Here is a 12,996-nt window from a genome sequence, read left to right on the forward strand (position 1 = left end):
ACACTCACACACACTCACACACACTCACACACACTCACACTCTCACACAAAGTTGCTGACTAAAAGAGCACAGTCGAAGGCTGGTTCTCTCCCAGGCGGTCTCGGGGGGCAACACAATCAAAGCACTGTTTAATATTTCACACGTAAACAAGCGTCTCCGTCATAGCCTGGCCTCTCTCGGGTCCTGTACACGTGTGTGTTTGCCAAACAATGGCATTTGCAGAGGATACCAAGCGAGGGGCCTCGTGATCATCCGAAGACTACTGGAGGCCCAACCAGCCTCCCATTCAGAAAACATTTATGGCACAGTGGGCTACAAGCACCACACACACTCACACACGTTACTATGGGAGGCAAAACCATAGAAGCCACCAAGCAATACCTTAGCAACCACCTACCAACACCTTAGCAATCACCTAGAATAACCTCAGCAAGCAACTCCAATACCCTAAGAACACCTTATACCAAATCAAAACTTTACAAGCTGCCTAGCAACACCTTAACAACCACCTAGCAACACCGTAGCAATCGTCTAGCAAAACCTCAACAACCAACTCTTATACCACAGCAACACCTTAGAAGCCACCTAGCAATGCCTTAGCCAACACATAGCAACACCTTAGCAACCACCTAGCAACCACCTAACAAAATCTGAGCAAGCAACTCCAATACCATGGAAACACCTTGGAAACTGCCTAACAACATCTTAGCAACCACATTAGCAACCAACTCCTATACCAAAGCAAAACTTTACAAGCTGCCTAGCAACACCTTAGAAGCCACCTAGCAATGCCTTAGCAACCACTTAGAAAAACCTCAGCAAGCAACTCCAATACCATAGGAACACCTAGGAGGCTGCATAGCAACACCTTAACAACCATCTAACAACACCTTAGAAGCTGCCTAGCAACACCTTAGCAACCACCTATCAACCACCTAACAAAATCTGACCAAGCAACTCCAATACCATAGGAACACCTTGGAAACTGCCTAGCAACATCTTAGCAACCACCTAACAAAACATTAGCAACCAACTCAGAAAAAAGCAAAACTTTACAAGCTGTCTAGCAACACCTTAGAAGCCACCTAGCAATGCCTTAGCAACCACTTAGCAAAACCTCAACCTGCCGCATCAACGAGCCCCCAGCACCTGTCAGCCTGTCTGCGGTCGGAGGTCGGGAGGTCCTCCCCACTGCTGAGTCGCCCCGGGAGCCTCCCTCCAGCCTCGGAGACGCTCCCAAAAGACTCTGGACAACTGTCCGTCTGGGAAGCTTCAGTCAGTGCTGGTCTAACATCTCAAACTTTCACCTGTTAAACTTCAGCTGGATCAGAGAACTGTGTCCTGGATGCACTGCACACACACACACACACACACACACACACACACACAAACACACACACAGGCGCTAATCCCCATGGCACAACACAGCTCGTCCCCAACACGGTCGCACTTTGGCCCAGACACCTACAAACACACACAGGGTCCTGTGATCCACATGCTGCTCCATAAAGCAGCTTAATGCTGTTTAAGGAGAGCACACACACACACACACACACACACAAACACACACACAACTCAAAGACGCATACACTAACACTCATGCACACACACACACACACACACACAACCCAAAGACGCATACACTAACACTCATGCACACACACACACACACACACACACACACAACCCAAAGACGCATACACTAACACTCATGCACACACACACACACACACACACACACACATTACTGACACCACATCATCATTGAAAGCCTGTAAAGCCAAGTGAACCAGTGTGTACTGGGAAATGAACCGGTGTGTACTGGGAAGTGAAAGGAACCTCAACCGGTGTGTATTGTGGAGTGAAACGGTGCATGCTGGGAAACACTGCATGGCTCGGTCAAACGAGTGGACGCAGTGACGGGTGAGTGTGCAGAAAGTTAAAGTAGGCCAGTGGCTCTGCTGATGGAGGGATTATCAGCAGCACTGAAGACAACTAAACCCCTGCAGACAGATGGCTCAACCCACACACACACACACACACACACACACACACGCATATATATATATAAGCACACATCCACAGGCCCACAAGCACACATACAACACATTCATAAATACACTAATAAAAACCCAGCATACACACACACACACACACACACACACACATAAGCACACTCATACCTTAAACACTTAACAGGTTAAATGGACTTTTACACTGACTTGTTTGCTAATTGCTAAAAGCTAAAACCAGTGTGAACCAGTGTGTATTGGGAAGTGAACAGGAAGTGAACCAGTGTGTATTGGGAATGATAAGAAAGTGAACCAGTGTGTATTGGGAATGATAAGAAAGTGAACCAGTGTGTATTGGGAAGTGAACAGGAAGTGAACCAGTGTGTACTGGGAAACAAAAAAGATGTGAACCAGTGTGTATTGGGAAATTATAAGAAAGTAAACCAGTGTGTATTGGGAAATAAAAAGGAAGGGAACCAGTGTGTATTGGGAAGTGAACAAGAAGTGAACCAGTGTGTATTGGGAAATGATAAGAAAGTAAACCAGTGTGTATTGGGAAATAAAAAGGAAGGGAACCAGTGTGTATTGGGAAATAAAAAGGAAGGGAACCAGTGTGTATTGGGAAGTGAACAAGAAGTGAACCAGTGTGTATTGGGAAATGATAAGAAAGTGAACCAGTGTTTATTGGAGAACAAAAAGGAAGGGAACCAGTGTGTATTGGGAAGTGAACAAGAAGTGAACCAGTGTGTATTGGGAAATGATAAGAAAGTGAACCAGTGTGTATTGGAGAACAAAAAGGAAGTGAACCAGTGTGTATTGGAGAACAAAAAGGAAGTGAACCAGTGTGTACTGGGAAATGATAAGAACATAAACCAGTGTGTATTGGGAAGTGAACAGAAAGTGAACCAGTGTGTATTGGGAAGTGAACAGGAAGTGAATGAGATATCGGCTGCTACCATACAGTATCCTTCACCCCACTTTTTTCGTGCAACTGTACAGAACCACAGTCAAACATTGAGCCAACACCCGTCTCAAAGACCCTCGCTCTGAAGTGAAGCGCAGTCCCGAAAAAGAGAAGCCGAACATAGAAAAGCACTCACGGCCACTTCATCGCCGTTACAGGGCTGCTTATGTGCACAGGAACATGTTCAAGCGCTGACAGCACGAGAGGCCCAAACTGGACGTAACACGCAAACAACGTGGGTTTAAAAAGACCTCCGCCTTCAGCTACATCACCCACCCGCCAGAGCAATGCTAATTAGCTCAGCCGCAAAAGGCTAGCTAAAGTACACCAATCCCCCCATGTCAGTCAAGACCAATTAGCATGGTGCTAACCCCGTATGACTCTCTATATCTGACAATGATTAGCCATAGCATTAGCCACACGGCTAACATTGAGGCATGGACTCAGTGAAGGCGTTAGCGGCAGGCCCTCGAAGCCCTGTAAGTTGTGGGGTGGGGTCTCAGTGGAGGTCACCAGTTCACCGGTTGTCCTATACTGCAACACCTGGAGCTGTTTCAGGAGACGCTCTGACCCAGACGTCTACCCTCCTGTCCTCCTTTGAAGTCCTTGTCTTTGAAGTGGCTCAGATCCTTATGATTGACAATCAGCACAGGTTACAAATGTACAATCTACGCCTTTAAGGTAGCGATGGTATATCCATATGGACGGGTGTTGCTGTTGGGCCGACATTGGCAGAAAGTGCTGGCTCTCATATGAGCAATTGGCAGCACCCCACATTTTGGGCCAAAAGTTTGTGGACGCTGGTTTATTAGCCCAACGTACTGGATGAGCATTTGGCCAAGCGTTTCTTGGACCCCACATTTTAGGGCAAAGGTTTGTGGACGCAGGTTTATTAGTCAAACGTATTGGATGAACCTCTTTCAAGCTTTATGCACCCTACATCTTAGCCAAAAGTTTGTAGACACAGCTCTATTAGCCAAATGTACTGGATGAGCTCTTGGACAAAAGATTTGCCACCCCATATTTTGGACAAAAGTATGTGGACATCACTCTGTTAGCTGAATGTATTGGATGAGCTTCTGCCTCAAAAATATTTTGAGCAAATGTTTATGCACCCTACATCTTAGCCAAAAGTTTGTAGACACAGCTCTATTTGCCAAATGTACTGGATGAGCTCTTGGACAAAAGATTTGCCACCCCATATTTCGGATAGAGGTATGTGAACACCACTCTGTTGGGTGAGCTTTTGGACAAAATGTCCAATCTAATAGGCTCCAACATTTTACCACAAATATCATAGCAACACCTCAGCAATACCATAAGACCCCCCCCCCCGCTAAGACCCCTCGTATTTTAGCCACACATGCTAACTGTGACAACAGGAATGACAATGTGAGATCTCAAAGAGCGTAACTGGCAAACGTCCCTGCTTCTATATTTCCTCTGCAGCTTCGGAAGGGAAGTCGAGCAGCGTAGGGTGACGGACGAGGTCGTAACTTGAGCGCCCCATCGACTCCAAAAACAGGCCGTAACGTTGGCGTGTGACCATAAAACTGTCAGTCCAGTTCATTTACACGCACTTTGGGCTTCCTCCAGGAGCTCCAGCATGTGGACACACCCTGCCTGAGTAGAATTACACCATCGCTGATTATAGAAAGCAGGAGGACCCCTGTCAATCAAGGGAAAGAGAGCACTGAGGCAGGTTTACCTCTGGGCCGTATGGGCCAGCAGGTTTTGCAGGACGTTCTAGATAACAGTGACACTCATCCAGCCTGAGAATCGGAGCCAAAACCCAAAGGCTGCCCTGCATCTTCAACCTTCAGAGGTTACTGTATGCTCTGCTTCGTCAGTGCAGGTGATGCACTAAGTCAGCTTATTTACAAGCCCCAAAGGTTTTTCTTCCATTGGGTGTTAAAAATATCTAGATGTACTGGTCCTAGACCAGTGTAGCGCCTTGTCGTCTGGGCGCTCGAGAGCCGAAGCTGCTCCAGGAGCGGTGTGCATCTCCTGCTGTGCTTCCCTCAGCAGGTTTGCGGGACTGCCTGCAGGTAAAGCTCTTCCCCCAGCAGGGTAATGTAGCGCTCCCAAGGCCAAACCTTGCTCTTGCCCGCAGTGTCCCAACAGAGCCTCGGGCCAAAGCCTCATCTGACTGGCCAGTCACCTGAACCAGTGTGTATTGGGAAACAAAAAGGAAGTTAACCAGTGTGTATTGGGAAACGAAAAGGAAGTGAACCGGTGTGTATTGGGAAACGAAAAGGAAGTGAACCAGTGTGTATTGGGAAACAAAAAAGGAAGTGAACAGGTGTGTATTGGGAAACGAAAAGGAAGTTAACCAGTGTGTATTGGGAAACAAAAAGGAAGTTAACCGGTGTGTATTTGAAAATGGAAAGGAAGTGAACCAGTGTGTATTGGGAATGTAAAAGGAAGTGAACCAATGTGTATTGGGAAACGGAAAGGAAGTGAACCAGTGTGTATTGGGAAATGGAAAGGAATTTAAGCAGTGTGTATTGGGAAAGTAAAAGGAAGTGAACTCGTGTGTATTGGTAAAGGTAAAAGGAAGTGATCCAGTGTGTATTGGGAAATGAGAAGGAAGTGAACCAGTGTGTATTGAGAAACGAAAAGAAAGTGAACCAGTGTGTATTGGGAAATGTAAAAGGAAGTGAACCAGTGTGTATTGGGAAATGAGAAGGAAGTGAACCAGTGTGTATTGGTAAAGGTAAAAGGAAGTGAACCAGTGTGTATTGAGAAACGAAAAGAAAGTGAACCAGTGTGTATTGGGAAATGTAAAAGGTAGTGAACCAGTGTGTACTGTGAAATGCTAAGATGTTCGCAATGTTCGAGATTGTGATCGGACCACAGATTGACCTGGGCTATATACTGTCAGAAACTCCTACCTGGTAGGACCAGGGTCAGTTTCTGACTGTTAAGGAGCTTAAGGACCTGGACAGTGTGGCTGGATCGCTCTACTCGGTGCTACTTCAGCTTGTCTTTGGATCAGCAAAACCCATCAGTGGAAAAACAGCTTGTAACTGAAATCCTTATGTTTTATTTACTAAGGACATGAAAACCATTTTTTATGCTCCTCCTGAAGTGTTGTGTTCAGGAGAAACCTGACGCCCGGCTCCTTTGATCAGCTCCAGAAGCACAAGCTTTGAAAAGCTCGTCTGATCCCAGCCCTGTTGTGCTCTTGGCAGTTTCCTGGCCTTTCCCTGGCAACTACCTGGGTGGATCTGGCATGTTACCCCGCAACACTTGGCCGGCGACCCATATTGTCAGGGTAAAAATAGCCCCTCGCTCACGGCACCTCCGCCCCCCGCCTGTCGACAAGGAACCTTCCCTCGCTGGCTGGCTGGTGGCAGAAATCCCCAGCGAGGAGCAAGGAGGCATCATTCACGTCTGAAGTTTGCTTCTTTGGTGCCGCACTGGAACTCCAGGGGTCATCAGTGAGCCCCAGGCATAATCAGATCCAGGCTTGGAGGGCCAGAGATCAATGATTTCCCTGCGTAAACATGCCTCATCAAAAATCGTCAAACTGCTGGACACTGACCCTCTAGTAACTGGAACTGACGACCCCCCAAAATGTGCTGGACACTGACCCTCTAACAATCCCAAAATGTGCTGGACACTGACCCTCTAGTACTGGAACTGACAATCTCAAAATGTGCTGGACACTGACCCTCTAGTAACTGGAACTGACGACCCCCCAAAATGTGCTGGACAATGACTCTCTAGTACTGAAACTAACAATCCCTAAACGTGCGGGACACTGACCCTCTAAGAATCCCAAAATGTGCTGGACACTGACCCTCTAGTACTGGAACTGACAATCCCAAAATGTATTTGGACATTGACCCTCTAGTACTGGAACCAACGACCCCCAAACTGTGCTGGACACTAACCCTCCAGTACCAGAACTGGTGATCCTAAATGTACCTAAACACTGACCATCCAGATCCCAAATATACCTGGACACTGACCCTCCAGTACTGGAACTCATGGTCCTAAATGTACCTGGACATTGTCCCTCCTGCAATGAAACTGATGATTCCACACCGTGCTGGACACTGACCCTCCAGTGATCATTTTATATCAATTAGCAAATCTGCCGGCTAGCAGACCCCCGCTACCCATGATCCAACACAACAACCTGCATCTGCCATCTCCAAAGCAGGGCTGTAATCTAAAGGTCACAGCAATGGGTGGATTTTTGAGCTAGGTCTTGACCCTTCTAGGTGGGGATGGGGTCACCAAGCACTATTGCAGAGTTTGGTAATGCAATGCTAGCTAGCTGATGTACTTAGCATGTATGCTAGCACCCCACCTATGATCCCCTAAAGATTCCAGCAGCCTGAACTTCTGACCCTCTGGAATTCCACTGGAAATACCAACGGTTGGGTGACGCATTCCTGACATCGGGGGCGCCAAAGGGCATGACTTGCACATAAATGAGTGGACGGTATTACAGACTGGATTAGCACCATGCTAAAGATGACCATACGTCCTTGACACCTCTCTTTAAGCTCCGCCTCCTCACTGCCACACCTGGGCTGCGACTGAAATGGATCCCTACCCCCTCGATAGTACTGGGCTATGCAGGGAGGGCCGATTTCGTTAACTAAGTAGACGCAAATGAGTCCGGATAAGAAACTTCGGACACTTCCTCATCCTCATACGCTCATATTAGCAAACATCATTGGCTCTAAAATGTTTACTGTAAATTACAAGGGCATTGTGGGGGATTGTCGTGGCTTGAATTACCCTAACACACTCATTAGTGCCCTAAATCGTGAAGAGGGAGCCACTTCAGTCACAGCCCTGATCTTTAAGTAAGATATGTGGACCAAATGAGAGTCATGGGTTGAACTGACAGGAGCTGATTTAGCTCATTAGCATAGCTGCATGGTTTAGCATAGAGGCCTTTTAACTCCTCCCACCCTCACAAACATACATACCCTGCCATGGTCTTCAAACTTAGGCCTACTTGACCTGAACCGTGTGCCCTCGAGTGACCAAAATATGGGCCTCCCAGCTCTAAAGAAGCTACAGAAGCTAACTTTAGGCCCCAAACATCAGCCAGTCTCGGCTAATCGTCCACACGAGAAGAAGAACAGGTCCTAACCGCTAAATAATTCATAAGGGAATTAGCTCCTCATGCTAATTCATAATGGAAACCTCAATTCAATTACTTTGCGCAAAAAAATACCTTCGCTTTGCCTTGCCCCCGGGTATCCTCCTCTCGCTCTCTCTCGCGCCGAGCCATCAGTACATATGGCGTCCTGCAGGCCTAGCGCTGCCTCAGCAGTCTCTCGCTCCGCTGTACGCGCTGGTCTTTTTTTTATTTATACTTTTTGTTCAGCAGAAAGCCGACTTCTGGAGCGCTTCCTCACAGTGTTCAGCAAAATGCCGGCCTCCGCACTTCAGCAAAAAAAAAAAAAAAAAACACGAGCCAGGTTATTCCGTTGACCCCCGACGTCCGACAGGCCGTGGCAGCCGGACTGTGCAGGACAATGAAACTTGGGAGCATTGATGAATAGCTTTAATTTGAGGCTCATGTGGATCTGTTCGCTGAGACATCCCCGCACTTCAGCGTCCGGATGTTCCGAGCGGAGGTTTACGAGAGTTAATAGTACGAAAGTTTGCCAGTGAAGCTATGGAAACAGTCAGGGAATTGTGGGGAATTATGGGAAACAAAACTGGAAGTGTCTGATGAGGGATCCCCCATCCCTTCCTCTTACAGTAAACACAAAGACTGCACCCAAATCTGCACACTTCCACACTCCAAAGTGCACAAAGTGGCCATTAGTGCCCTACCATCAGAGGTGCGCTGGTTAGTGCAGTAAGTAAGGGAAGTGTAGAAGTGCACTGGTTAGTGCACTAGTAAAGTGTAAAAGTGCACTGATTAGTGCAGTAAGTGAGGGAAGCGTAGAAGTGCACTGGTTAGTGCACTAGTAAAGTGTAAAAGTGCACTGATTAGTGCACTAGTAAAGTGTGGAAGTGCACTGGTTAGTGCAGTAAGTGAGGGAAGTATAGAAGTGTACTAATTAGTGCAGTAACTGAGGGAAGTGTAGAAGTGCACTGGTTAGTGCACTAGTAAAGTGTAAAAGTGCACTGATTAGTGCACTAGTAAAGTGTGGAAGTGCACTGGTTAGTGCAGTAAGTGAGGGAAGTATAGAAGTGTACTAATTAGTGCAGTAACTGAGGGACGTGTAGAAGTGCACTGATTAGTGCACTAGTAAAGTGTAGAAGTGCACTGGTTAGTGCAGTAAGTGAGCAAAGTGCAGAAGTGCACTGGTTAGTGCCCTACCATTAAAGGTGCACAGAAGTGTGATGTTTGGGACACAGCCAAGCCAATCCAGCCAGCCTGTTTGAAAGGAACGCTGCCCCTCTCCAGCTCTTACAGGGCGAGAGAGAGAGAGAGAGAGAGAGCGAGCGAGCGAGAGAAGACCAGAGAAGGCTGTAGCAGCTCTGCACCACACCAATGACCCGGAGCTTTACACTGCAGCGTCTCCGTCAGCGAATGAGCTAATTCCCCACCCGTCAATCGCAGGTGACAAAAACGCGCCGATGCGCTATCATCCCGAGATCACGGGATGCCTGTGGTGGTTGCCATGGTGACAGCCAGAGGTAAAATCTCATGTATAGTCATCTGATAAGTCAGAAACGAACCCATACAGACTTAAACACACACACACACACTTACACACACAAATGAACATCCGCAGCCGAGTTTGCTGCCGGGCTCCGCAAGCTCCTCCATATGGTAATTCCCAGCAGAAGTATCGGGCTGCTCACACTAATGCGTATTGTCCTATTGTTAGCCAGGATGAGCGGCTCAGTCCCCCAGGCTGCTCTGCACCAGCCAGCGCCTGCATGAGCTTCACCCACCTCTCCACCAGCACGGACGTCTCCGTACGTCTCTCAGACCAACCGCACCACGACCCACGTCACAGTATTCCTGAAAAGGCTGCTGACCTTGGGCCACCTGGAATAAAGGTCCACCAGAACATTATGACCACCTACCTAACACCCACCCTTGGCTAAGATGCCACTAGCGGGACGACGTGACATGGACAACGGCTCTGGGCCGCTCCCAGGAGTTGCCGTCGTTTCCCTCTGGCATCAGTGACCCGCAAGGAACCACCGAGGCTCTAAAAGTGCGAGAAGTCCATTCTACGGCATCTCTAGGACGTCCCATGATAGTTGGTGGTTTCCGAGATGCCTCCACCCTTCGCCCAGTGCCCTATTATCGTCAGTCAAATCGCGCACCTTTGCCCACGAGGATCGTTTCGCCCTCTGCGACAACTGACTGGTGTGCTCGCTCAGGCCTATATGGGTTGCCCAACTGGGTACCAGAAGGTTTCGTCCGTGGGTTCCACGTTGACCCCATGTACGGTCGCCTGCCAGGGTTTCACCAGGGTCAGCGATGGGGCCTAATGCTGCACTGCACTTGGAGCCTACAGGGGCGACTACATTAGACCCATAAGGTGGGCTGCAATGTTGGGAACCCACCTGGAACCCACGTAGCCCACATTTCCACCCATGTAAGCCCCACATCAGCATGTTCGGCAGCTGCTTAGAGGAGCCCATGGCTGCCGATTGCTGCGACCAGATTTGAAGGTCTTGGTAAGAGGTATTGGAGAGCTTGTGTCTCGTGGTGTACCCAAACTTTTGCATGATTACTTTCCTACATTTCACTCTAAAACAGGAATAACACAGTGACCGGGGGTTTGACCGGGGGTTTGACCGGGGGTTTGACCGGGGTGCCCAACCCCGTTATTCATCACGAACAATGAGAACATGACCAGCGCCCATTTAAGCGGCTCTGGAAACCATTGAAGCATCGAGGCCCATCATTCAAGCTTCGGCCCACCTCCCCTCCTTGCCCAGCGGGGGGCCCGGATCGGCCCCTGAAGCGAGCCAGATCGATGGCAGCTGTCGAGCAGCGACACACTGGATAAAAGGGCTATTGATTGAGACAAGTCACGCCGCAACCCGAGCGCATCAAAGCATGACGGAGGGAGGGAGGGAGGCAGCGAGCGAGCAATCGTGGATGAAAGTGGAGGGTGGGTAGTTTTGGGGGCGGTGGAGTAAACGAATGAAGGGTGTAGGTTCTTGTCCAGGCTAGGTCCAGGGACGTCCGGCCCGCGTACCGTATTTTAGCACGCACCGATTCCCTTGTGGTCCAATCTGAGCCGAAACCCCGGCTAAACCTCGCAGTAGCGCCTCCCGGCTCCAAAGCTGCCTCACGTTCGCCGCACGTGTCGTCACCAAGCCGTACGAGCTCGGGTTCATATAACATGCAATCAATGCGCTTTATAGGCTTTGAATGAAAACGCTGCAATTGCTCGGGGCCCCAATTTCTCGCTTGCGTTCCTCTGTCAATACCCTCAGGAACATCTGTGGAGATGCAGCTCAGCCTCGCTCACACCAAAAGCGGCAGAGATGCGGGCTAATGAAGAGCCGCGCAAATCGCTCATTTCCTTCAAGCCTACTGTCTAATAGAAACACCTACTAGCCTGTGCTTCCACTCACTGGCCACTTTATTAGAAACACCTACTAGCCTGTGCTTCCACTCACTGGCCACTTTATTAGAAACATCTACTACTAGCCTGTGCTTCCACTCACTGGCCACTTTATTAGAAACATCTACTACTAGCCTGTGCTTCCACTCACTGGCCACTTTATTAGAAACATCTACTACTAGCCTGTGCTTCCACTCACTGGCCACTTTATTAGAAACATCTACTACTAGCCTGTGCTTCCACTCACTGGCCACTTTATTAGAAACACCTACTAGCCTGTGCTTCCACTCACTGGCCACTTTATTAGAAACACCTACTAGCCTGTGCTTCCACTCACTGGCCACTTTATTAGAAACACCTACTAGCCTGTGCTTCCACTCACTGGCCACTTTATTAGAAACACTTACTGTCTTGTGCTTCCTCACTGGCCACTTTATTAGAAACACCTACTATCTTGTCACTGGCCACTTTATTAGGAACACCTACTACCCTGTGCTTCCACTCACTGGCCACTTTATTAGAACCACCTACTACCCTGTGCTTTCACTCACTGGCCACTTTATTAGAAACACCTACTATCTTGTCACTGGCCACTTTATTAGAAACACCTACTATCTTTTGCTGTCCGGTCATATTATTAGAAACACTTACTGTCTTGTGCTTCCTCACTGGCCACTTTATTAGAAACACCTACTATCTTGTCACTGGCCACTTTATTAGAAACCCCTACTGTCTTGTGCTTCCAGTTCTATCTAGGAAGCTCCGGGTCTCCGGCGTTCACACCGTAGCTGTTGCATCCATAAAGAAGTTTAGAGGCAAATGTTCCTCCGACTCGAGGCGGGATCTCACTCGGCTCTGGCTGCAGTCGCTTGGCCTGTCCTTTCCCATCATCATGGCCGTCGTAACGATGTGTAATTCTGATCAATTCAGCACTTTTTTCACTCAAGAAGCGAGAGGCGCTCTCGCGGCCTCACAGTCATTATCCCCCCATAAATATGCATGAGCTTGGCATATGAGGACGCAAAATGAAGTACGGTGTGTACATACCGAATGAGTTATGCTAATGTCCTGCGGGACCGCGCTCGCTCTCTAGCCGTACTGCTTTCTAGGACTGATCCGGTTGGACAGCCGAGAGCCGGTCTCCGTGTGTCCCTCATGGACCTCCGTGTGTCCCTCATGGACCTCCTTAACCCATCATTACATCGCTAGCTCCTGTCGTTAGCGTTTCATTGGTAGCATTCAGCCTCTAGTGATATTTACACTCACCGGCCACTTTATCAGAAACCCCTCTCTTATAGCTACACCTTAGGTACACTTGGTGTTAACCCCCCTCTGTCCATCAGTGATCAGACAGTGGAAGCACAGGACAGTAGGGGTTTCCAATAAAGTGGCCAAAAAGCACAAGACAGAAGGGGTTTCCAATAAAGTGGCCAGAAAGCACAAGACAGAAGGGGTTTCCAATAAAGTGGCCAGAAAGCACAAGACAGTAGGTGTTTC

At 48.5% G+C, this 12,996-nt stretch overlaps 1 protein-coding gene across 2 annotated transcripts in view; it reads right to left on the reverse strand.

Annotated features, from left to right (window-relative positions):
* igsf11 (immunoglobulin superfamily member 11) overlaps positions 1-12,996 on the reverse strand; it is a 111,468-nt gene that overhangs the window by 21,506 nt on the left and 76,966 nt on the right. Inside the window, exon 1 of one of the 2 annotated variants that reach the window (XM_072690824.1) lies at positions 9,678-9,735. The exons of the other annotated variant lie outside the window; for it this stretch is intronic. Within the exon in view, the coding sequence (XP_072546925.1) occupies positions 9,678-9,693 (16 nt within the window). The 5' untranslated portion in view covers positions 9,694-9,735. Of the gene's footprint in view, positions 1-9,677; positions 9,736-12,996 lie in introns of those variants that run through there. 2 annotated transcript variants of the gene reach the window in all.

This window comes from Salminus brasiliensis, chromosome 11 (assembly GCF_030463535.1).
Source record: "Salminus brasiliensis chromosome 11, fSalBra1.hap2, whole genome shotgun sequence".
NCBI classification, from domain to species: domain Eukaryota; kingdom Metazoa; phylum Chordata; class Actinopteri; order Characiformes; family Bryconidae; genus Salminus; species Salminus brasiliensis.